Source organism: Mycteria americana, chromosome Z, assembly GCF_035582795.1.
Source record: "Mycteria americana isolate JAX WOST 10 ecotype Jacksonville Zoo and Gardens chromosome Z, USCA_MyAme_1.0, whole genome shotgun sequence".
Taxonomy (NCBI): domain Eukaryota; kingdom Metazoa; phylum Chordata; class Aves; order Ciconiiformes; family Ciconiidae; genus Mycteria; species Mycteria americana.
In genome coordinates, this window is record NC_134396.1 from 24094050 (window position 1) to 24121294 (window position 27245).

Sequence of the window (27245 nt, forward strand, 5' to 3'; positions counted from 1 at the left end):
TACTAGATTCTGAAGATATCAGGTTGTCCTGCCTCCCTAAAATGCTCCCGTTAAAACAAAAAAAGTTGATAATATTATGCTTTAAAGATAACAAATTATTTATTGCGCTGAGGCACTGTATTTCTATCCTGTAGGTTTGAGCAGGACCAAGCTCACAAAATGCCTAGAAGAAATCACCATCCAGATGGCAACTTTTTCAGAGGGAAAGGACACAGCTATCTTGCAGCAGAAGAGTAAGCATAAAGCAAAACCTATGTTAGCATGTAAGCAGGTGAAAAAAATCTACATTGAAAGAAATGTACAAAACAGTATCAGAAAAAGTCACTGTTGTATATAGGTGGAGTGCATTTTAGCTGTCCAGTAGTTGCCTCTAATGTTTGTCATTGCAGAATCATGAAGAGCCCTCAATGATTAAGAAAAATCAGAATTGCAGAATTCAAGAATCTAGAGTTTGGTCATATGATCACAAGTCATTAATCTTTACAATAAAATTACCAGGTTTATTGAGGCTTATTTAGAATTTTCTTTTGAGGCTGTTGCAAGGTGATCTTTACACTAAGTTTTATCTCCAGATCCACATACCTCTCAGAACCTCAAAGGGACATTGTCTCACCCGAAAGAATAATGTAAGTGAAAACCCCAGAGAAATGGTAAAATACCATCCAAAAGCAGATGGAGACATCAATGCCATACAAATGTGACTCAGTAAATTGTTTCTGGGTGAGATTCCACTTAAGCAGAACTAGTTCAAGCTAATACTTTGTTAGTTTTGGCTTACAATAAAATACGTTGGGTCTTGGATTACTAGAGACACTATCCCGCTGGTGATGTGTTATTACTTTGGACAAATATTTCCAATGTGCTTGGGATATCTGTATGTGGAATGTGCTTCTGGTACTGGTTTACTGGCTCCCAAACTTGGTGACTTGTCCAACATGCACACATACTGCAAGATATTTGTTTCTCCATATTCATCCCTGGGCAGAGAGAATAAACAAAGGGGAAGGCGCTCTTCATAGTCCTTCCACAGCAGTTCAGCTCTCCAAAAGAGAAAGCTGGCTAGTCATGTCTCAGCACTTGAAACTAAGCGTGCTCACCTCCAACTGCCATGAATTCCAGTGGCTGCAATTGTACGCAGGTTTTCTAGATACGGGAGGGAAAAGTGACTCTCTCCGTCCAGTACCAGAAGGAGCATTCAAGATACAAGCACAGATTACTAATATCACAGCTGCAACTTTACCTGGAATTGCAAGAAATTGCATACACACTTTTCATACTAGCCTCTGAATAGGTAGGGAAGGAGTTAGATGGCAAATACGCAATTAAAATCACCAACTCCAGAAATTATATACATTCTGTGGGGGATACAGGCTAATGGATGGCTAAAACTACGCAGCACATGAAAAGGAGAAAGCAGTTTCAAAACGCAGAAGAGGCAGCAGTTGCTTGGAGAAGTAGTCTCTCCAAGTTTTAACTGTGCTGGGGACAGTAACAAAACCAGTGGAGCCATCTCGTAACTTTGAAGATCAGCTGCAACATGGCTGCACCACGAAGCAAGTGAATGCCGTGAACTGTATTCTTGGCTTAAAACAGATCTCCAGCCAACACAAAGTCTTGAAGGGGCAGGAGCAACTTGCAAGATTCTGGTACTTGTGAAAAAGAAAATTCCTTCGGCTCCAAGAGGCTTCATGCTTCAAACAGCACACAGACAGTTCAGACAAAAAGACAGCCTGTTCTGCCACAGGAATCTGCTTGCATCTTCTTTCAGGCTTCTCAGGTCACAAAGAAACACTCCTTCACGAGACTCTGAGTCAGTGAAAGTGATAGCAAATAGACATAAATGATCCCTGTTAAGTCACATACCCCACTCCTCAGGCCCAACGGCAAAGCCTGGTGGTGATTACTGCAGGACAACTGGATATAAGATATATAAAAGTATGTTAGAATGGGCTTATCCTGACTCATGTGGTCATTTTTTTCCTGTTCTCTTTTCCCTTTAAGAGTTTTGCAGACTTTTCTGTCCCTGAACAGGTAAAGAACAAAAAAATGGGAAGTGAATTCTGTATGTCTTAACAGGGAGGATATTAGCACAGGAGGAAGGGGGTTTGTGACTAGGAAACTTGCAATTACTTTGTCAGCTTGCTTTCTGACAGACAGTGGAACTGTGCTACTTCTCCCAAGTCCCTGGTAAGCAGTGGGAAGGATGTCTTACAGCACAGTTTGCAAAGCCTACGTTCCCTAAAATGACCCAGTGACACCAATACTGTGCCTAATATGTCACAGAACAAGAACTAAAGAATTACAGAGCTCTTTATGAATAATTCAAAATTTCTTAGTAGGGTTTTGAGGTTTTGTAGTGTTTTATGTGTCCAAGAAATCCTTCTGTCACCAGCAGTTGTTGCAATATGATGCAATTAGGATACACTTCTCAATACTTGCTGCCTAGAGAAATTTAACAAATAAACATGAGCTGTGTCTCTGCAGGTGTGGCATTTAATTTATTTCACATTCTCTTCCAGTATCACAATGCTGTTTGCTGGATTTACAGGCAGGGATTTTTTTAGAAGCAGTAGTCACTGGTAGACTATTATCTTCAAAGCAATATATTCCTCATTTTTAAAATGCTTAAGAACTTGGCAGAGAATTTAGCTAAGTGCTTAATCTACAGAGACTGGCTGAGGTTATTGATACTTTGTCTAGTTTCTGAGGTAAATTCTGCTCCGTGCCTTCCTCTGATAAAAGGATACTGATACGAACATTTGCTCTGATCACTCTTGCTCCCAGAAGAATGCATCTGTTTCTGGTGTTAATTATTTTGTTTTGCTTTCTCAACAGAGCTCTGGGTATTGGACTCTTCATTTTGGTGCTGGCAATTTTACTTATCTTTGGCTGCTGGTATTACAAAAGACGTAGTGGCTATAAAAGTCTGAGGGTAAGCATGGCAGCTCACTTTCTAGCATGCTATTATTTTGACAACATATTATCATTATTTGCATTACGTTAATGCAGAGGGCATCAAATCTGTACTAGGACATCATTATCTCCGGCAATACATACACTGACATATACACAGGTAAGACCACACAATATGAAACACACCTTGTCCTGAAGAATTTGCAAGTCAGGCAAAGGGGTAAGAGGAAGCAGAAGCATAGGGAGATGAAGCCAGTTGCCCAACTTTGTAGAACACATCAGTGGAAAAACTGATCTCTAGGAAGCATTATATTTAATATTTACACAAAACCAAGATGTGTGCTGTGTATTTTCATTTAAATAAAAATAACATATTCACTACTCATAAGACTTACTCCTAATTAAGGACAGATACGATTAGGAGTAAATCTAGGAAGCAGAGAAGAAAAATAACTGTAACAAGTAACTAAGTAAATATTATGTTCATGTATGGTTGATGCATTATTTATTTGTACAAAAGTTGACTTGCAGTTTTAAGATTTACAAAAAAGCAGGGCAGGTTTGAGGTTTGCTTTCTAAATACTACTTCTAAAAAATTCTACTTTGTGTCTTCTTAAAAAATATTTAAAAAGGTACAATCCTTCTCATAACATCTGTTGTTAGAAGTCTCAAAGCTTTATTTTTGAAGTTCTGCTCTCTCTCCTATGAAAGGGAGGCCACTTTTAATCCTTTAAAGTGGCAGCTTTATCCAATTACATATTTTACAGTAAATATCTTTTAGTTATCTTAATATTTTGAAAAAGATGTGACCATTTGGAATTAAAAAACATACCTCTCCTCTAAGTCAGCAAATCCATTTCCTTGCTGTTTCCGATAACTTTGTCCTGTTACCTTTCCAGTGATCTATCCAATACAAATATCAACTGGCAGAATACATAAAACCTGAACTTTCATAGTGAAATGTTGCAAAAATGAAGGTAATACTCAAAAAAACCTTCAAAAAGCAAACCAGAATTCTTTCATGCCTGCTTTGTACATCGTAGCACAAAGCACAATCTCTATTTTAATTCCTTCTCATTGCAGATTGCTGCTTTGTGGTTTTGAAAATCAAATTTTTGTTAGTCTTTTTGGCTAGGGGAGAACTGGTACAGAATGTATACAACAGAAATGGTAGAAAAATGGAAAAGGTTGGAGATGAAAGAAAGAAATGGGTGGGATAAAAAGGAAGAGGAGTTCAGGTACGTGAGAAGTTGTCAGTTCCTGCAGCGGTCATGGACCTAAAAAATGTGAACCTCATTTTTCTGGCAATGTAATTGGATAATATAGGAGAGAGAGTATGTCTCAGCAGAGACAGCAAAAAGTGATAGGTAGATTACCTCTCTTACTTGCTGGCACTGTGTCTGGCCCTAATCCCAGCTTCTAATACATACGGTAAATGTGCTGTCAAATATTAAATGATGCATAATTTGCTCCAACTTCACATTGTCTTCTTCCTTTCATCTTCCCCATATTTCTTTATGATCTGTCACAGAGCAAAAGCCCTAGTGTGGGCACGATACAAACCATGGTAGGTGAGGGAAAAATACTGGACTGCAAAACGGCTCCGCAGGAGTACAGAAACTTTGATTCTGTGGTAAGTTGTAACTCAAGGTTTCATTTACTTACAACATAGTAAGACATGGTGAGACAATCTTGGTAAACAGTCACTTGTTGGTGATTTCTTTCTTGGGGTGTGCTCTCTAGATTGGGTCTTCAATGCCTCTACATTAACGTAAAAAGTAGTATTTTGCACAATTTTTACTGTGAAAAGGGTTTTTAAAAACTACTATTAAGAATTCTTCTTTTAAAAATTTAACTTCTTTCACCTACCTTTATTCTTAAGTTGCATGATCATTATGCAATCTTTTAGAATGATGTAACACCTGAATGCTGAGATATACTGAATAAACAAACATCTCCCTAATAGATGTTCTGCCACTCTGACAAACAACAAATGGACTGTGTCCTTGTCAGGGAACATTATAAAACTTCAAGGTTGTAGCTCTGACAACCAACTTTAAATAAGCTGCCCAAATTGTTAACACTGGACATAAGACAACTTACCTGCATCAAGACTTTTAAAGAAAAGTTTCAATGTTAGTCTGAATTCTCAATATAAAAAAAACCCCTCATTTTTTAAAAAATTCCGGTCCTTATAACACTGAAAATTCTCTCTTTAGATGAATGATACAAACAAAATTAATCTGATGCAAAACCAGAAAACATATTAGCAAAAACTAACCTTAAAAAAAATAAAGACATAATGAATGAGCTCAGCTATTTTAAGCTGTAGTACCATATCTGACATGAAAGTAAATAGCTAACTGCATCTTTAATGTCATTTTCTTGCACCTCAATTGTTTTTGCAATCTTTCACACCCATTTTCCTTACTATAGGTACCTGATGCTCCACCAGCTTATGACAAAATTGCTGCACATCAGTCACCACCACCACCTTATTCACCATGATAACACGAAATCTTGAACTCTAAATATACCGACTCAATTTCTTCTTGCTCCCTCTTAATTTCCTGTACATGCTTAACTTTCTTAAAGCTAAAATCACAAAAAAAAAATCACATGCTTTCATTAGCAGTTGCTGAAAATTATTCCTGCTTAGTTTACAGAACTGGTTCTTGAAATGCCTCAATAAACCTGAATGTGCTTTTGGTTTAAGTTTTTCATTTCCTGTGGTCAGATTAATACACTATACTCAAGTCTGGGCATCTTGCATCCTTCACAGATCTACCGAGAGTAAGTACATACCATTGAGTATCAACCAGAGTAGAAAGTGTTGGCACCTTTGTTTTCATCTTCCCTATTTACTCTCTCTTTGTTTAAAAAAGAAATAAATAAACTATTCCCTAGAATGTAATGTACAAGAATCTGTCATAAAATGGACAAAAGCATTTGACTACATGTGCTGGTACAAAGACTAACCATTTTCCCTACCAACAGTTCTACCAGCAGTTCTAAAATTAACCTGCAAAAAGCGACTATGTTTTACAAGAGGCTTTTACCTCACATCACTTGTTTATGTACCTGTAATTAAATAATTCCTCATAAAACACGATCCAGGCAACCTAAGAATTTCTGCTTAGAGTCCATATTATTTCATACCGGTCAATAGGTATAATGATGAACACCTTTAGTTTCCTTCTGGCAGTCTTGTGAGAAAGCAAAAGAACTTGGTAGATATAGAGCTTTTACATGTCACCTGTTCCTAACATGATGAAACAATATGAGAAAATGTGTGAAGCCCACATTTCTTGAAGAATACAGAAGACAGCAGACTCCAAGATGTTAATTTTTTCAGGTTTCCAGAACACTAGCACTAATAGAAAACAAAGAATTGTGATACACATAAATTAGGCTACATACATTTGGCAGTTATTGTTTAGTTAGCCTTTTTTGTTATTGTTTACTTGCCAGCTTATTACTTAAGATTAAATGCAGATCAACAAATTTATACACAAGGCCCGATATCTCACAGCAGGAGGCAGCTAAAACTGTACAACATTCATTAAAATGAAAAGTAATTACAGAAGAAAACTATTGTCATAAAACAATTATTAGCTGCTATTAGTAAAGAATCCAGTTCTTTGTCATTAAATATGCAAACTCCAACACCTTAAACCAAAAAAAGTTTTAAATACAAGGTAGATTTACTTGCCTAACAAACTCCATATATGGTAATAAATAGTAAGACATAGGTTTTTAGAAATGTTTCTTTTGTAATAAAAATGTTCATATAGATTAGTAAAATTAGATACTTGTTGGAAGATAATAAATATTTGTAATTGCTCTGAAAGGTTATAATCAATATATCTGTTTTTATAAGTGTATTTGATATTTGTATTGAGAAATTTAGAGGGGTACTTTAACCTAAAAGCTGTCTTACATGTGTGATTTCCAGTATACACCTTTCAGGAAAAAATTCTGTGGACTTGTTTAGTGACAGGAAGAAGAATACACAGGAAAATATACAAAATGCCAGCTTATAGCTAGTAAGCGCCAGAGATGTAGAACACAATAGGTGACTAAATTTTCTGCAGAACTCGTAAGCTAAAGCTTGGGGCTAATGATCTTTAGCAACTCTGTACCCTGCAACTCTCTGCCCTGGGGAAACATCCTTTCAAAAGACTGTCTGGTGCTACAGTTGAATGGAACTGACATACACATTCATGGCTGAAAAAAAAGTGATTTCTGTAAAGATTAATTACTATAAAGAAGGGAAATGCTTGGAGTTCAAAAAGCTTTACTTGATCCCACACATTTTTTAGTAGTATCAGCATGAATTGTTACTAGCCATTTCAAAAGCTCACGAGGAAGTTAACATTGACTAAGTAGAAACATTATTTTATTTCCAGAACTACATAAAGCCAAATTGTTGGAACTCCTCAGCATCCAGAGCTGGAACTATTGAACTTTGGCACTAATTTATAGATACTTAAAGGACAGATAAGTGCTCTTGGAAACGTACCCTTGGTTTTCAGAAAGTCCTCCCATTTTTCCTCCCTGTGAAAGCAGTATTCTTTCTTTATAGGCACAGCTAGACAGTAGTCTCAGATTTTAATTAGTGCATGAAAATAAGAGCATGAAATAGAGGTTCATAGACTACTGTATTATATAGGTGGAAGCTTCATCACTCATGCTAAACACACTCACAAATTCCATTTTTTAAATCTGGCTCTACACCCAGCGGGGGTACACTGGAGAGGCTGGCTGCTGACCCATTAAAAAACACCAATATAGGACAGGTCAGAACTTGAAAGCAAGAGACCTGTAATTGCCAAAGTTGCATGCTGCAAGAACTGGTTATGTTATGTACTTTCTGTATTACACTCAATCACACTGCAGTTGACCAAAGACAAGCTTGAACTTTCTAGGATGTCTGTCCCCTTAAAAAGAAAGAGAAATGCATAGAAACTTCTCAGCTACCACACATGGAGAATGTGGTATAGAGCTTTCAAATATCCAGGAAAGACTTTCACATTAGACAGTCATATGACCCCAGAGTAATAAATGGTCACCAAAATTTAGATTTATAATTTCTCTGGTATGGTCATGTATGTACAGGGAGGGTGTAAAAGTCAAAGACCTCCTGCTCCTCTTTTTTTACCCTCTTTGCAATCAGGCTGCAATCAGATGCCTTGTATTACAACGATAATTCTCAACACACATGATCTTTGCGCTTTATTTTCTCCCACCAAATGAGCAAATGAAGAAACCCATGGGCAATTTGAGTTCTCCCCAGGATGCTGATGAAAAGAGGTGGCTGGTCATAGCTGGAGAATGAAGCTCTGCTTGCTACTAGTCCACATTAAACTGCTTCCACCAGAGAAGCAGGCACACTGTTATTAAAGGTTATCTGTAGAAGAGGATCTTAGCAACATCTCTGCAGCTATGCATGCAACCCTTATGTAGATACAATGAACAACTTGAAAACCAGGCCTTTTATTAATATGGTGTGTTTTGGTCAGCTTGGTAAATTATAATGGCAGTAGCAGCTGCATTATCTGTGTTTGGATTCCTGGTATGATCCTGCTGGATCATCTACTTCCTAATGAGGTTACAAGCCTCAATGTAGCCTTAAAAGATTCCAGAATATTGGTCAGCCATTGCACAAAGGTAAAATGCAGCAGGTCCTGACGAGTGCAATCTTCTTGGCATACTGAACCATATAGCACAACACACTGACTGGGCTAAGAGCCATAGGGTATATACCACATATGTCAGAGAGCTATGATAAAAGAAAGTCCCAAGGACTTTCTGCAGGAAGCACTTGGTTTCTTAGAGTCTCACCAGTCCAGTGTAACAGGACTGGCATATGCAGATGGTTGCCAGGACAATCCAGTGATGTTTACCTCAGCAATCTCTGTTGGCTTAATACCTGCTGCAGCTGCAGATGTTAATAGATTATCTTGGCCTCCAGAACTGCATTAGTATTAACCATATTGCTTGTAATTTTTCAGTTAAATAAAACATTGCCATTATATTTTGATTCATATTTATGTCTAATATTGGTAAAATATCCATTACTTTGTAGGTGTATGTCCATGTATTTATGTGACATAAGAGTACATTTTCTTGCCTTTAAAAGCAAACTTATTTTCACTTCTTATGTAAAGGAAAAGGTTAATGAGTTCTTCTGTGCTTTAGAGAAGTAGCAGTTACTCATCTGTACTTTTCTGTTGACTGCATATTAAACTGTACAACAAAACTGAAAGACTGTTGTGTGTTCACACCATTTCATTAAATGCATTTTGTTGCCCATTAGATCTGAAAAGTGCTTGAAAGTTTCCAGTGTTGTCTTTTGGCCACACATCTGCACTGAACTTTACATATAGTAGTAAAGGTGAACTAGCAGCAGTATATAGTTAAAAAAGGTATCTACAGCTACTATCTACACATTCCATACATGCTGACAGCTAAAAAGCAGCCCTTGTGCACTTTTGGAATTGACCCTCTGTATTCTGCATCCTTACACAATCATCTGATTTTCACTTTACTTCCTTTCCCCAGAAAATCCTTGGCTCAAAGGCAGCTTGGTTTCTAATAAACAGAAAGAACTATTACTTCCCTTGCTGCAAAAATCTAGCTCTTCAAGACGTTTTGTCCACATAGGTTCTACTCTTGGGCCAATGCAGAAGACCACATTTCTGGGGGTAGCAGTGTTCCTAAATGCCTTGTGCTCATGGGAATATGAAAGACAGACCCTTGTCCATCTCATCCTCATCCACCCTGAACCATCTCTCAAATTTACTCATCAAAAGAGAACCAGAGACCACTGGGCCCTATTTTAGCAGGAAAAAAAGGGCAGAATGCAGAATCCACTGTGACAGCACTACTGACACCTAAGCTACAAGCCAGAGTTACTGCCTTCTCTAGTTCTCCCAGAAACTCTTGCCATGTGATAGTAGTAAACTCCACTCTTGCTGGACTCAGATGGGCCAAAACCTGAACAACGCTTGAGCAGCAGATGTGCCTTCACATTTCTAAACCATTTTAGTATAGCCCCAATAACATGTTTGGACCACGTGCTTAATTTGCTCCTTCCCTGAGAGGTACACCACGAGTCGAGTACAAATCAGTACACAACAGAGAGTGATGGCCTAATATAAATACTTTAGTCTTTCAACACTAATTTTGTAAGGTCTTTTCAGCTCTGCTAGCTTCCATTTCTGGATGGGAGAAACAGACTGCTCTGTGCTCTGCTGCAGATTCACTATGTTCTCTGCTTACACAGAAAAGCAGCCTTCCTTCTTCCCAGTTCTTTTTTGAATTTACCTTATCATCAGCTGCATTCTTGTAGCAATTAGGGAAAAGAACTGACTCATTTTTGTTGAAGAGTATTTTCTAAGAAAAAGGTCTAATCTTTCAATTTCTATCAGTTTGCCCTTTCCCATTTATCTTGGCAGAAGTAATTGATTTCTGTTTCTCCATACCATCACTTACACCCCAAGTAACTCTTTACTGACACTCAGGAGCAAAACAGCTGCCCCTTTTAGACACTGTTCAGTGCTAGATTTGCTGTCTGGAGTTGTTTGCAGGAGGAACTTCAGGCTTGTCACCAGGCAACCGTATTCAGAAAAATCTTGGAACTGCTTCAGAATTTGTGGTAAAACAACAAAATCATATGGTAAGTGTGAATATTACCTGAACATTAATATCCTGTAGAGGCATCCTTGCAAGGATTAAAAGGTATCAGATGCATACCTTGTAATAAATTACTTCAACTTCTGTATCTCCAGAAATCTATTCCAGAACATTTTTGGTGTTAACACAGATTTAAGAAGCCTGTCTTTCTTACATTTGTAATCCCCAGGATATGTAGTCCACATGTTCTACACCTTTTGGTTTTCGGCTGCACCAACAGGAAGGACAACAACGATATTTCAGTCAATTCCTCGTTCAAAACTTCTGCTTTTTAGCAGGATTCATGCACCTCTCCTACCACTTCTTGAAGTGGAGAAGCAATTTTATGCTTTATGTCCATTGTTTTCTATGCTCTGCTTCTCTGAATTACTGCTCATCTTTCTTTTTCCAGTACACAATTCTCTGGCTGCAAAATCTGTTCTTTCATGTCACAGACAAGTCCAGGCTGAGTTCACACAATTCTCCTGGAATTAGCGCTGGAGGCTGTGTGTATATACTGGGGAAAATTAACTCATGCTTGATCTATTTCTTGTTCTTTCCACTAAGCATTCTCTACTGGCCGCTACAGTGAGATAAATGCCCAGTCCAAGGTGCAGCTCATACAAGGACTGGACTGCTGTACCAGCCATATCACTTGCATTCCATGTGCCAAAGTAAGAAACTCACTTTCAAATATGAGCTGTTTTTTAACAAAAGATTATGTTTTTGCAATAATTTCTTAGGCCATGGAAGGAAGAAAACACTCTAGGACAGGCCTCCCCCACTTTTTGTGTTTGTCTATCAAAGAGTCTTCTCAGATCACCTTGCAGAAAAGCAAGAACAATATTCTGAAGGCATAAGATGTAGCTGAACTGTAGCACACTGGCCAGACAAGCCTCAAACAAACTATTGTAATTTTAGTATTGGCACGTTGCTAATATGAATTGACAGGGTTTTTTATAAACAGATGTAAGCAATTCCTCCTCCCCAGTAGTTAAAATTGAATGAAATGCTAAAGATACCTGCTTTTTATACTGCATAAATTGATTCCATCATAATTCCACTCTTTCCTTATTATAACCAAGACACCCTGTGACTACATAGTAATACCCAATCACTGATCCCTCTTTGATATTCTATTTTACTGCTGCATGTGATTAAAAAAAAGGGAGTGAGGAATGATTCTACAAATACCAGTACATTATGTGGACAGGATCTCGATGTATATGCTGGTACTAGGTGCCCATGACCTATAGATAGCCAAAATAGTCTGATCTTATACTTGTACATTACTAGAAGGAATCAATATGAACAACTGATTCAAGAAGTATACTGTCTTCTTTTTATTACATCAATACTGACAACCAAAGTTCTAAAGCCTGAAGACAATCACAAAAATCAGTTATAGTGGTTCCTTTCCTGCCTTGTTTTCCTGTGCTATTTAATTTTTATAAATGCTACCTGTCAGTGCCACTCACATTCTTGAAAACAATTTCATTTTCTAATTAATTTTTCTTCTTTGTAAAAAGCAAGATCAGGGGAAAATAAAGCAGTAATCTAGTTGTCTAACCTTTAGGTAAGGATGGGATGCTGGAAGAGGAGTCAGGGGACCAAGGATCCTGTTCCCAGTTCTGCCATGTTGCTATGAGAACTCTCTACTTCATTGTCTTCATCTGCAAAAGGTGGAAATTCATATTTATGCACATTTTAATACACTGTGTAATAAACTTAATTTCAAGAAATATTACAAGCAATTAATTACATTCCTTTGCTTTGCTTTTACATACCATTTCCATTTGACGTGTTTAGTTCAGCTGAGATTGAAATGAAAGATATTGTAAGAACACCAACTTCCTGCAGAACTTCTGGACCAATCACATATGAAACAACAAAGTATCCTGGTTTCCAAGTTTATGCCAGACATCCAGGTGTAACTATTGATCATTAAATTCAGTATTTTGAGAAAAGAAGAAAAGATGTGTTTATCAAGATCTTAAAAGTTTGTTTTATGCCACTGTAGTTTCCAAGGAAAATATTTAAAATGGAACATAATCTGTGTCACATTTGCAAAAGTGGCCTCTTCAACAACTCAAAAATTTTTATGTGGGTGCCAGTGTGTATAAAATGATCATGCACCTAATATACAGACTGAAGTTTATAAGCTATGGCACAAAAATAATGAGAGGTAAAAAATCATGATATTCAAAATCATTACAGCAGTTTGTCCTTCCAGAGAGCTAAAACAAACAAAAGTAGAAACTGTACGGAGAGAGGAGAGTGCCAGACTTGCACTGGTTTCAATAATCTGGTTTTAAGATCATACCTGTACAGCCATGATATTTTGCAAGTAGTATAGTCTGTAGGATGAATTGAATTTATTTTGACATTGCTGTGTATTTGGTTTGCAATTGATATTTTTATGAAATAGTTAGTACAAGGCTAAATAATAGTCAGAAACCCACCCCAAAAATTTGAAATAATTATGAGAGAAAAATCATCATCACACTGCTGAATAGATTCATAGTGCTTTTACAACATGCACTATTCTGATCCCACATCTCAAAGACATAGTAAAACTGAAAAAGGTACACACAGCAATGGCAGTAACTGATTACATCCATATAAGAAATAATTGAATTGACTATGTCTCTTTACTCTAGAAAAGAAACAACCAACATGGCAAAGGTCTACATAGGCCACATGGAAAAATGAATAAAGAGCAAAGGCTTATTGTATCTTACAATATATATATTATTTGCATCAAATTAAACTAGCAGGTGCCAGATTCAGAAACAAACAGGAGATTTATTACACACTGTATGAAAAACTCTTTACCACAGGAGGCTGTGGATGGTAATAGTTTACATGTGTACAAGAATAATTCTAGAAAGGATTGGTCAATTTCATCAAGAAAAATACAATGAGGGCTATTAAATTGAAAAAAATCATAGCAGTCTGGGGAAGACTGTGGCTCACAGATTAGTGGATACTAGAAGAGTATCCAGGCCTGTTATTATGCTCTTTTGGACTACTACTGTTGACTGCTCCAAGAGACATGATGCTAGGATAGATCGACCTTTAGTCTGATAGAGCATTACTAATCTTGAGTCAGTAAACTCACTTCAGGTACAGCTTACAGAGAACAGTTACATGAGTTTAAGTCTTTGTGAGCACCTCCTGCTGTTCGTTTTAAAGGAAACAGCCTCATCATAACAAACATTCATGCTTTAATAAAAATGATTAATTTACTTCGAAATCAATTTGGGTTACTAAAATTCTGCACTACCACAAAATACAAGCAAAACCATCTATGAAACAAACTCTGTGATAAGGCTATGGACTCCCTTCAAATGCCAGCGTTTAGTAATCTTCTGACCTACTTACATGAGACAAGTAAGTTTTTCTTCACTTATCAGAATTTTTGCTTCACTTTTTGCATTGTACTCTTTGCCATGTCACCCAGTGAAATCAGAGTGGGTTTGAATGACTTGACAGTAACACACTTGGTTTGAACAGGTACTTCTATAACTCCTAATACTTGTGAAATTTAATTGCTTCTAGTATGGTAGAGGCAGAATCCCTAGAAGAAAATAGCACACACACACAGAGGTTTGAACAGTGAGGCAAAATGAATCTAATCTTCTACTCAAAGCAAAGCAAAATTATTGTGCAGAACACATTCATTTAGGTAAATATCAAAGATATAATCCAAAATGTTGAAAGTCATTAATAAAACCAAAGTTTTGTATATAATATAGTGTCTGAATATCTGTATATAATATCTGAAGGGGTCTAAAAGCAAGGCATTTTACAAGCTCTGAAAAGTTGAATATGTTTTCCTCAAAGGTTGATTTATATATATATTTGGTTTTATGTGTAATTAAATGTCCTTTTAATTTCAAGTAAAGATGCAGGTAGTTCTACTTTTTCATTGCGCCTGTGAATATAATCTATTTTTTTACAGTTCTTTTTGTGCTATAGGTAGCACTATATATTTGGCACAGAGAACAAAGATAAGTAGCAAATTGTCGATGGCTATTTACTTTCATTTGAAAGAAAGTCTTACTCTGACCGACATTTATATTATCGGAGAGGAGTGATGAGAAGAGGAATTTTATTCACAAAAATGACTAAAATTTGCTTTTACAAAATAATGAATCATGCAAGCCCATTACATAGCAGTCTCAAGCCTTTCTCCAATAGGATTTGGAATCTAAACATGTGTCCAGTAGAGAATAAGTCTATGAAAATTCTAATCCAACTGAATCAAACTTTGCGTGTTGCAAAGTTTATGCCTGCCAAATTATAAAATATTTATAAAACAATTATAAAATATTATTGTACTAATTCAGAAAATTTCTAATAAATCATTCAGGTAAGTAGCTTGAGTTCTGAGTTCCTTAATTAAGCTTTTCTAACTTTTATCTTTATAGAATTAATTATAGCATACATCTTTCTACTACATTAGCACACAGAAAATGTCATGCAAGATTTTTTTCTCCATCCAGGCATTGCTCTGCCTGCCATAGTAGAACGTAGTCTTAAGCTTTCCAAACAATGTAGATACTCACTCTACAATAAACATAAATAAAAATTAAAAAGGAAAAACAGCCATTTTAAGAGAAGAGAAAAATCCAAGAAAGTCAGTCCCAGGGTTCCACCAGTGAAATGGAAATAAAATGTGTTGCTGGTATATATGGTTTTAGAGTATGTAAAATGTCCATGAAGAAACTGCCATTCTCTGCCATCTTCCTCTGTTGGAAAAGTCACCTGCAGCATTCAACTGCAAAATGCAGTCAGATTTAAAAAGCCTTAATATTGCAAACTCTGGCAGGCAGACACCACTTACTATCAGGTGTCTTCAAAATCAATTATGTAACACCTTTAATAAGAAGTAGGAAAAGTGTACCAGGTAGCTTTGTCTAAAATAAAAACAAACCTTCTCTCACCCCAAAACTGACAGCTTCCATCTTTCCTAGCCCTGAGATAAGATAGAGATTGCTGATCCTGTAACAGGCAATTCCGCAATTCAAATTTTTTAGTTAGTGAAGAAAGAGAATGTACCTATGGAAGGCAGAAGCCTTTCTTCCCCCCCCTTTTCCAGAACTCTAGTTAACTAGTTACCAGATTACTTTTCAGAATGATATGAAGGACAGCCAACCCAGAGGGAGTAAGCTGTGGTCTTATTCTTCAACCCAAGATCCAAACTGACAAACTGTGTATAGCAAATGGGGAAGGGAAGGAGAAAACTCGACAGGATGAGGAGCAAAAGCATAAACTTAGTCTGGATGAAAATCAGTCTAAGAATGCTGCTAAATGCAGATATGTAAGCTTTTATCCCCCTTTGAAGTCATAGCTATTAAAAAGGCAACTAACATTCATGAGTTCTTCTGAAATCTTCCCTTCTAGTTTCTAAAAAAAACCCCAAACCAACAAAATAATCCCACACATACAAAGATGTTCAGCCTAAGACTGGATCTTCCAAGCAACTAACAGAGACTATGACTTCAGATTATAAAACAGCACTTCTAAAATCATAATCTTCCATAAAATAAGACCTGCTAGATGGGCACCCTTTCTTTATACACTAAGTCTCCAAAGATACCAAAAAACTTCTCTATTTCTATGAACACTGCAGCAGGCACTGGTGAACTCAGCAGATCTGCAGAAAATAACCCAAGGGTTTTATCAGACCAAAAGCTGAACCTAAGGCAACAAATATTGAATACACTACATAAAAAGGGAAGGTTTATGTAATATGTGAATTATTCCCACTCAAAGCACTAATAAGGCCTCCTTTAATACTGTGTGATGTTTAGCACTATCCTTCCAGACAGACCAATTAAAAGCTAATTAAAAAAATACAGATCTAGAAAGCACGACTGGTGAAAAAAATGGGTAGCTTATTATGGCTAGACAGAAGATTAAGAGTGACCTTGTTACAATTACCAGATATGAGGAAATGCATACAAGGCTGTGAAAAAGAGAATAATTAACTGTTCAACAGATCTATGAGCTTTATGACAAAACATGGCAGTCCTGAACAGCAACCAGTGTGACTTAGACTTGTGTCTGGGAAACTATTTCTAGCCTTACCACATCACTGGAGATTTTAGGCAATATAACAAAACATTAAGAATAGATGAAGTATGAGTTATCCTGCCCTGTATCAGGAGGATCAACAAGATGGCCTTCCCTCCAACTCCTATCAAATCATATGAAATGTAAACCATAAAGAAGACCAGAAGAGATTAAATAATTTCATTCTACTATATTCCAAAAGCTGAGATGCAACTGCATTAAGTAGGAAGATGTATATATATCTATTCTGCCATGGTGTAACAGATATAAACATTTTTAAACTATTGCCAACACAAAGCAGTACAGCAACTTGATTTATTATATGCAGATTCTTCTGCATCGTTGCTAAACAGTACACTGGTCCAAAGTTACTAAAATACTTAAAAAACTATACATTATGTAAACAAAACATAAATAAGACAGCATAGTTCTTTGTACATATAGTTTAGTACAGATTGTTAGGAATTAATGAATATGTACAATTCTATACCATAGACTGCATTTTTACAATGCATAAATATTTTTTTTTACAGAAACAGATCAAAAATAAATTTGACAAATAAAAAGGAGATATATATATACTGTCATAAACACACTGGCAAACAGTCCATACTGTAAGATGGAACATGTGCAAAAGGCTAGATTTCTCCAAACTAAAATGTTTAATGAACTCATTGGTCATTTCTGACCTTTTTACTAAACAACTCTCAGAAAACTTCTCTCTGACAAACTAAATAAATTTTTCTTCCTCCTAAGTCCCACAGGTAAACAGGAAAGAACTGTAATCTTAAGTAATTTTGAGCAAATCAACCGTTTCAAACAATGTAAGAAATTATTCAATAGTTACAACTTCCAAAGTCAGAAGAATGCCCCAAAATTTCAAAGTGGCTCATTTGCGGTAAATTCAGGATGCAGCTTTGTCAGGTTTATCAAGGCAAGATGACTGAGATGCAGGGACAACAGTGGAAGGATTTCTGCTTGTGGACACAACAACAGGAGGCAGTGATGAAGACAGGGAAGAAACTTTTGATGTTGGAGTATTTATAGTATTCAAAATGGCTCCCTCTGGACTGACCAACAGTTTTTTGATAGAAGTGTCTAAGTGAAACACTGAAGCATTGCTTGGTAAATGAGAGTTCGGAGGATGAACGGCAGAAACCACAGAAGATGTAGCTACAACATTAACAGGAGATTTTATCACTGAAGACACAGACAGTGTTGCTGCAGACAGTGGAGTACATGAGCTAGCTGGAGTACTAAATATCTGGGGTGTTGCATGTACGACGGGTAAAGAATCTGCAGACCCAAAAGAGTTCACAATTTTTGTAGAGCTTTTCAAAGGATGTTTTGGTATTTGCCAACTTAATGAATTACTCGGTGCTAGCATGATTTTTGAGGTTACTGGATTAACAATTGGTACACCTTGACCCTCTTGACCATGGTTAATAGTTAAAGAAGGAGTCTGTTTTGTATTACAAGAGAGAAGAAGAACATGGCTGCCAGCTCCAAGGCCTTGTGGTGGAACAACAAAACGAGTACCATTAATCATTATCTGAGTTCCAGGTGCCAAAGGCATACAGGTGTTAATGACTATTTTCTGTTGAATGCAAGGTTCATTCAACTGACCTCCTGCCTGGCTTGTTACAGTTGGTGAAGCTGCAGACATCTGAATGGTAGAAGCACAAGTGTAAGCATGACTTTGTTTCTCCATACTGACAGGCACCTGCTGGCATTGTAGGGAAGAAAAACTGGGAAAACTAATGACTTTACCTGTATTTTGTGATGGAGGGGGCAACACACTCTGAGGTTTGTGATTACCTGCATTACTTGGCACAGCAGCTGAAACTCCTGGTGATTGAAACTGAAGCAGTGTGGGCAACTGGCTTTTTGGTACTGGAGGAGGAGCTGGAACTGCTGCCAACTGAGGAACTGTATGTAACACTTTGTGGGGGTTGGCTACAGATCCAGGCAAGCTAATGACTGGAAATTGCAAAGCAGATGCTAAGTTTTGAGGAGATACTGTTGGTTGTGTTGTTGAAATCAGCACAGATGAAGCAAGATGTCCTGTTTTCACAGTTGATATACCCACAGTACTTCCAATATTTGATGTACACAGTCGATTACCCAGAATTGGCCTTGTTGTTGAGGGATCATTTCCACCAACCAAGACAGTGGGCCGTGTCCCAGAAGACGTCCCAGTTGATGTTACTGAAACAGATTCTACACATGCATTTGCTGTTGTTACTGTAAAGGCATTTTCAGCTTTTTTTGCAACACATACAGATTCATTAGATGACACAGCACTTTGACTCACAAAACTTGGAACAGGAACCAAAGTACTACTACTTGTCAAAGACAGCGCCAAGCCCACACTCTTTTTGTCTTCTCCCTTAGAAATGGAAGAGTGCAATATATTAACAGGTGGAGCCTGTTGTGCATTGCCTTTAGTATTTACAATGGTTTGACCTATATTTAGTCCAATTTTCGCATCTTTTACTTGAGCAATAGTTGGTGATGAATTTATTCTTAGTGGTGGTACTGTAGATGGAATCAGAACCAACTGTGGTTGCTCTGTGGCACTAACAAAGGTTTTGCTTAGGGAAGGAAGGTTATGTTTGAATGACTCTGCAACTAGATTGGTGGTTGATGAGCCGTTGGCAATTTGTGTGTTAATGAAAACCAACTTCTGAGCATTAACACCAGTGGATACTGGAGAGGGTATAACACTGACTCTTGATGCCCCACATGGTGATAAAATAGGTGGATTTGTGACTAATGTAAGCTTCTGGACTGGGGTACCACTGATTAAATCTCCATTTGTTGCTGAATTAGACTCAGATTGTATAAAAGAATTTGTTTTACTATCACTTTGTTGTTGCACAGAAGAATTGGTAGTTATGACAGTGTTATTTTGTCCAATGCTAGTCACACTAACAGGACTGTTTGGAATTGCTGACATCAAATTGCTAGCTAATGAAATGGAGGATAAAGGAGGAGAGGACACATAGCAGGAGTTCTCTATTACTTGACCCAAAGTACCCCCAACAGCAGGCTGCTGTAATGTGAATTTGATGTTTTTCTCCATTGCCTGGGTAAAATCAGCTGGGAAAGCTGGTACGTTAACAGAAGCAGTTGTTGAGGGGGCAAATCCAGAAGGAGATGATTGTCCAATATGTGGGAGACCAGACATGGCTGTTGCTACAGATGGAAGAGTAGAGCATGATAATGCTGTGGTTTTTGGCACAAGAAAGGCCTGAAGTTGAGGTGTGTAAGTGAAAACTGAACTAGAAGATAAACTACTAGGTGAAATCTGGTCTGAGTTTGTTCGCACTTTAACAATCCCTGTGTTTCCACCTCGTGTTGTGACCAGAATAGATTGTGATTCTCTTATACACACTGTCTTCAGCTCTTGCCTAGTTTCAAAGGAGTCAATTGTCTGCTGTGATGCAAGACTATGACAAGCAGAAGCAGTGTTTGTAAACCCACTTAATGCTGTTGCTGATATCAAAGACTGGCTAGCTGTGGAAAGAGTAGGTGAAGTCAAAGACACAGAAAATGTGGCAGTTGAAACTGTAGTCTTGATTTTGTCAGTTTCAGTTTGGCTCACCTTAGTTGATGATGATAATAAGTTACCTGCTGAAGTTACAGCAGGCAATGGTTGTGCAGTGTTCATTGGACCAGTCACTTGTGACAAGTGGGTAATATTCTTGTCAAAAATTGTACTAGGTGACTGAGTGGTAGCATTTGCAGGGCCTGTTACCAGAACAGGTGTTAAAGAAACACTGACATTTGGTATTTCTGGTAAAGTTGTACAGTGCAGCTCAGATGATTTTTGTTGTAGTGACTGAATGTCCTTGGACACAATTTTTCCTTCCTTCTGCTGAATAAGAAAATTCTTAGGTAAAATAAGAACTTGTTGCATGACTTTTTCTCCACTTTTAGGGTCAATCACAGGTTGCATTTGAATTTTCACAGAGCTGTTGTGAAGGTCTATTGGTACACAGTGGCCATTTGGCATTTTGTATACCATTTGTAAAGGAGTCTTTGAACTGGTCTGGCAGGGCAATGCTGGTTTTATCAGTGATGATTCCAAAGGCGATAAAACTGGCTTTTCAGAAGTAGATACATTTATGCCTGGGGGAGGTGACAGTTGATTTGTTAAGGTCACTTTGTTCCCAGTATTCTTGGCAAGCAAGGCCTGGATGGGTTTGGTCCCTTTCAGAGAGTTTGATACTGATGTTGCAGGATCTGTCAAGGAAAATGATTTGAGAGTTGACCCTTCAAATTGTTTCAGCTCAGTCAAACAACTATCTGGCTGCAGGCTACTTTCTGAACTCTGGACTACAGCTTCATTAGTGCTCAGCTTAGCTTTCTTCCTTGGTGAAAGCTCATTAGTGCTCTGATCCAGACAACTATTTTGCTTGGACTGTCGTTTAACACATTTGGGCAATGTCTTCTGCATTTCTTTAGAAGCGGATTCTTTTTTCAGAATTCTGTTTTTTCCTGCAGGTAAATTCATCTCTAATAGTTTCATTTCACCTGCAAAGATATTAAAACAGAAACTGTGTTTTACACATTTGCAACTGATACCGCTATATAACAATGTTACAGTCTTTAGCTAAAGGCAAAAGGCTAGTTTGCAAGTGTAAGGATATGTGGAAGGAGAATGTCTGCTTCTTTAAGGGCATCTGGTCAAGGACCTTTTTCAATGCAAAAAGGAGGTAATAAGGAAAGGAGGAAGTCATAAACAAGAACATACAGGCACACAAACCTGACCAGCATGGGAGACAGTGAGGAAAACCAAACCTGGTCATTCATAGTAATTGATGAAGGCATATTAGAGTGTGAGAATGTTTATTCCTGCAAGGTTCTCTCATCAAGGACCTGGTCAATTGGGAAACAGGGAGAAGCCAGGAAAAAAAAAAATACAGAGACACAGATCTAACAAAACAAACAAGGAGACAATGACAAGGAACAACCTCACCAATCACACCAACTGATGGGTTATCAAGAAACTGCAGATGCCTCTTCGAGGAAGATTAACTCTGACTTTGCAACCGATATGACTGTAAACCAGGGGAGATCCTGTACGCTGGGCTGGGAGAGGTGACGGAATCAGTAGAGCTATACAAACCCATTGTCGTGGTTTAGCCCCAGCCAGCAGCTAAGCACCACGCAGCCGCTCGCTCACTTCCCCCCCCCCGGGTGGGATGGGGGAGAGAATCGGAAGAGCAAAAGTAAGAAAACTCGTGGGTTGAGATAAGAACAGTTTAATAATTGGAACAAAATAATAGTAATAATAATAATGAATTATAATGAGAAGGAAAAAAAACAACGAGAGAGAGAGAGAGAGGAACAAAACCCAAAGGAGGGAAAAAGGGGAAAAAATATATATATAAAAAAAAAAATGATACAACTGCTCACCACCCGCCGACCGACGCCCAGCCAGTCCCCGAGCAGTGATCGCTACCCCCCAGCCAACTCCCCCCAGTTTATGTACTGGGCATGACATCCTATGGTATGGAATAGCCCTTTGGTCAGTTTGGATCAACTATCCTGGCTGTGCCCCCTCCCATTTCTTGGGCACCTGGCAGAGCATGGGGAGCTGAAGGGGGGGAAAAGTCCTTGACCAATGTAACACCGCTTAGTGACAGCCAAAACATCAGTGTGTTATCAATATTATTCTTACACTAAAATCCAAAGCACAGCACTATACCGGCTACTAGGAAGAAAATTAACTCTATCCCAGCCGAAACCAGGACAGTATCCACCCCTTATTCTATACCATTTATGTCATGCCCAGGTTCTACCTTTTCTAATACAATTAATCACCACCACTTTTCCTGTCTCTTGATATGTATATCTATATATGTACACACAGTTATCATTCCCTTGGTCTATGGGCCATCCTTCTAAAATGTTTATTAAGTTCATTTAGTCCATGACTTTGGGCTCCATCTGTCATAATAGTCCTTCATGGCAGAAGAGATGGTGTGTGGTGTTGGATTGTTGCATGCTGAAGCCAGTTCTGGTTCCATCACCACTGCACTTTGCTTGCTTTCATCGAAATTCATTCTTCATTAATCTGGGTGATCCTTATTGAAATACCATTGATATGGTGTATAGTAATCATACAAGTGATGACACACAGTATTATATAGCAGTTAACATCATACAGTTCAAATCATTGGCTATTCTCACCCAAAATCAAATCCCCTTGAGGTACACATCTGACTTCCCCATCCTTTCGCATTACCCACCAAGTGCACCCAGGTCCTTGAGCAAAAGCAATCCCACGAATGGGCTTGCCTTTGCCCGAGGCAGGAGTAACCCAGACTGTCTTTCCCAGCATGTTTTTTATGTGCACTACAGGGACCTTATCCCCTTCTACAGTGCGTAAAAGTTTTGATTGGGCAGGGCCAGCTCGATTGACAGATCCTCTAGTGTTAACTAACCAGGTGGCCTTTGCTAAATGTGTATCCCAATGTTTGAACGTCCCACCACCCATTGCTCTCAGTGTAGTCTTTAACAGTCCATCGTATCGTTCAATTTTCCCAGAGGCTGGTGCATGATAGGGATGTGATATACCCACTCAATGCCATGCTCTTTGGCCCAAGTGTCTATGAGGTTATTTCGGAAACGAGTCCCGTTGTCTGACTCAATTCTCTCTGGGGTGCCATGTCGCCACAGGACTTGTTTTTCAAGGCCCAAGATAGTGTTCCAGGTGGTGGCATGGGGCACAGGATACGTTTCCAGCCATCCAGTGGTTGCTTCCACCATGGTGAGCACATAGCGCTTGCCTTGGCGGGTTTGTGGGAGTGTGATATAATCAATCTGCCAGGCCTCCCCATATTTATATTTCAGCCATCGCCCTCCATACCACAGAGGTTTTAACCGCTTGGATTGTTTAATTGCAGCGCATGTTTCACATTCATGGATAACCTGTGCAATAGTGTCCATAGCCAAGTCCACCCCTCGATCACGAGCCCATCTCTATGTTGCATCTCTTCCTTGATGGCCTGAGGTGTCATGGGCCCACCAAGCTATAAATAATTCACCCTTATGTTGCCAGTCCAGATCCACCTGAGCCACTTCAATCTTAGCAGCCTGATCCACCTGCTGGTTGTTTTGATGTTCCTCAGTGGCCCGACTCTTGGGTACGTGAGCATCCACGTGACGTACTTTTACAACCAGGTTCTCTACTCAGGCAGCAATATCTTGCCACAATGCTGCAGCCCAGATGGGTTTACCTCTGCGCTGCCAATTGTTCTGCTTCCATTGCTGTAACCACCCCCACAGGGCATTTGCCACCATCCATGAGTCAGTATAGAGATAGAGCACTGGCCACTTTTCTCGTTCAGCAACGCCTAAAGCCAGCTGAATGGCTTTAACTTCGGCAAATTGGCTTGATTCACCATCTCCTTCAGCAGTTTCTACTACTTGTCGTATAGGACTCCATACAGCAGCCTTCCACCTCTGATGCTTTCCTACAATACGACAGGACCCATCAGTGAACAGGGCATATTGCTTCTCATTTCCTGGTAGTTTATTGTACAGTGGTGCCTCCTCAGCACGTGTCACCTTCTCCTCTGGCGATATTCTGAAATCTTTGCCTTCCGGCCAGTCCATAATTAATTCCAAGATTCCTGGGCAATTGGGGTTTCCTATCCGAGCCCGTTGTGTGATCAGTGCAACCCACTTACTCCACGTAGCATCAGTTGCATGATGTGTAGAGGGGACCCTCCCTTTGAACATCCAACCCAGCACCAGCAGTCGAGGTGCCAAGAGGAGTTGTGCTTCCGTACCAGCCACTTCTGAAGCAGCTCGAACCCCTTCATATGCTGCCAATATCTCTTTTTCAGTTGGAGTATAGCGGGCCTCGGATCCTCTGTATCCCCGACTCCAAAACCCTAAGGGTCAACCTCAAGTCTCCCCGGGTGCTTTCTGCCAGAGGCTCCAGGTAGGGCCATTCTCCCTGGCTGCGGTGTAGAGGACATTTTTTACATCTTGCCCTGCCTGGACTGGCCCAAGGGCTACTGCATGAACTATCTCCCGTTTAATATGTTCAAAGGCTTGTCGTTGCTCAGGGCCCCATTTGAAATCGTTCTTCTTCCGGGTCACTTGATAGAGAGGACTTACGATCAGACTGTAATTTGGAATATGCATTCTCCAAAAACCCACAACACCTAAGAAAGCTTGTGTTTCCTTTTTGCTAGTTGGTGGAGACATGGCTGTTATTTTGTTAATCACATCCATTGGGATCTGACGACGTCCATCTTGCCATTTTATTCCTAAAAACTGGATTTCCTGTGCAGGTCCCTTGACCTTACTTTGTTTTATGGCAAAACCGGCTTTCAGGAGGATCTGGTCTATTTTCTTCCCTTTCTCAAAAACTTCCTCTGCTGTATTGCCCCACACGATAATGTCATCAATATATTGCAGATGTTCTGGAGCTTCGCCCTGTTCCAATGCAGTCTGAATCAGTCCATGGCAAATGGTAGGGCTGTGTTTCCACCCCTGGGGTAGTCGATTCCAGGTGTACTGAACGCCCCTCCAAGTGAAAGCAAACTGTGGCCTGCACTCTGCTGCCAAAGGGATTGAGAAGAATGCATTAGGGATATCAATTGTAGCATACCATTTGGCTGCTTTTGACTCCAGTTTGTATTGAAGTTCCAGCACGTCTGCCACAGCAGCAGTCAGGGGCGGCGTGACTTCATTCAGGCCATGATAGTCTGCTGTTAGTCTCCACTCTCCATTAGACTTTCTCACTGGCCATATAGGACTGTTAAAAGGTGAGCGAGTCTTACTGATCACTCCTCGGCTCTCCAGTCGACGAATCAGCTCATGGATGGGAATCAGGGAGTCTCGGTTGGTGCGATATTGCCTCCGGTGCACCGTTGTGGTAGCGATTGGCACCTGTTTTTCTTCAACCCTCAGCAACCCCACAACAGAAGGGTCCTCTGAAAGACCGGGCAAGGTAGACAGCTGTTTAATTTCTTCTGTCTCCAAGGCAGCTATACCAAAAGCCCACCGGTACCCTTTTGGGTCCTTGAAATACCCTCTCCTGAGGCAGTCTGTGCCAAGGATGCATGGAGCCTCTGGGCCAGTCACAATGGGGTACTTTTGCCACTCATTCCCAGTTAGGCTCACTTCGGCCTCCAATACAGTCAGTTGTTGGGATCCCCCTGTCACTCCACAAATACAGATGGGTTCTGCCCCTATATAGCTTGATGGCATCAGGGTACACTGTGCACCGGTGTCCACTAGAGCCTTATACTCCTGTGGGTCTGATGTGCCAGGCCATCGAATCCACACAGTCCAGTAAACCCGGTTGTCCCTTTCCTCCACCTGGCTGAAGGCAGGGCCGCCCTAATCCTGGTCATAATATTCATTACCCATTTCTTGTGTATATGAGTCAGGAATTTCTTCATTAAAATCAGGAGTAAAATCAGCCCTCTTACTCTGTCTGGGGAACTGTCCACTGGAAACCGGAGCAGCAATTTTCCTGGAAGAACTCCCTTTGGTGATTGTTTTTCCTTGCAACTCACGTACCCGTGCCTCTAGGGTTGAGGTAGGTTTTCCATCCCACTTCCTCATGTCCTCTCCGTGGTCATGCAAGTAAAACCATAGGGTGCCCCGTGGTGTGTACCCTCTATATCCTCTCTCTTGAGCAGAAGAACGCTGACTTCTAATAGCTGAGACACTGGTCCGTATAGGTACGGAGTAGGACATATCCTCTTTGAACTGTTGGAACTCCTGGGACAGTTTCAGCACAGCTGAGACAAAGGAGGAAGAGATACTTTCTTCGTATTCTCAGAGGCTACTAGCAGCTTCATTCACTGTTGGACCGTCTCGATCTTTCCAGGTCAGTATTGCCAGTGAGTTGGCACACGACGGTGGTGCGTTTTGTACCAACTTCCGCCACATGGGTCTTGTGCACTGGACCTCGTCTGGATCTATGGGTGACCACACGTCGTTCAGGTCACCATAAATCACTTCCAGCACAGCTAATTCCCTCAGGTACTGGATACCTTTCTCCATGGTGGTCCATTTCCCGGAGCGGTATACAACATCTTCCTTGAAGGGATATCTTTCTCTTATAGCTGACAGGAATCGCCTCCAGAGGCTGCGGGCTGGTTCCCCTTTTCCAATCGCTTTGTCAATGCCCCCTTCCCTAGAAAGGGATCCCAGCTGCTTGGCTTCCTTACCCTCTAATTCCAGGCTATTGGCCCCGCTATCCCAGCATTGGACCAGCCAGGTGGCAATGTGCTCCCCTGGATGACGGCTGAAATCTTTTTGCATATCTCGCAGCTCACTCAGGGATAGGGATCGGGTGGTTTCGGTCTCATTTACGAGTTCTTCCTCTTCCTCTTCCTCTCCCTGTGATGGCCCTGCTCTTTCATCTTCCCTTTCTAAACGAGCTGACTTTCGCTTCCAGGATTTCTTTTTATGTATAGGGGTGACTGATACTGACACGGGTTCGTTCCCTGTTTGAACCGCAATGCTTGTAACAGAGTTGTTCAGTGCAGCTGCAGTGCCTGTCGCAGGGGGGGCTGGAGCAGCCACAGTGCCTG

General features: G+C 39.7%; 2 protein-coding genes across 6 annotated transcripts in view; one reads left to right on the forward strand and one right to left on the reverse strand.

The window, feature by feature from the left end:
- The first annotated feature begins 159 nt into the window (after positions 1-159).
- On the forward strand, positions 160-5421 carry MLANA (melan-A). Its single transcript, XM_075488288.1, has 4 exons — positions 160-233; positions 2836-2932; positions 4445-4546; positions 5350-5421. The coding sequence occupies exons 1-4, from the start codon at positions 160-162 to the stop codon at positions 5419-5421; spliced, it is 345 nt and encodes a 114-aa protein (XP_075344403.1).
- An 11253-nt stretch (positions 5422-16674) lies between these two features.
- Positions 16675-27245, reverse strand: part of BRD10 (bromodomain containing 10) — a 189949-nt gene continuing 179378 nt past the window's right edge. For 3 of the 5 annotated variants that reach the window (XM_075488362.1, XM_075488361.1, XM_075488363.1), the window contains one exon: positions 16676-21210. In XM_075488362.1, the coding sequence (XP_075344477.1) occupies positions 17576-21210 (3635 nt within the window). In that variant the 3' untranslated portion in view covers positions 16676-17575. Of the gene's footprint in view, positions 21211-27245 lie in introns of all 5 variants that reach the window. The other 2 variants (XM_075488359.1, XM_075488360.1) reach the window with 1 other exon arrangement.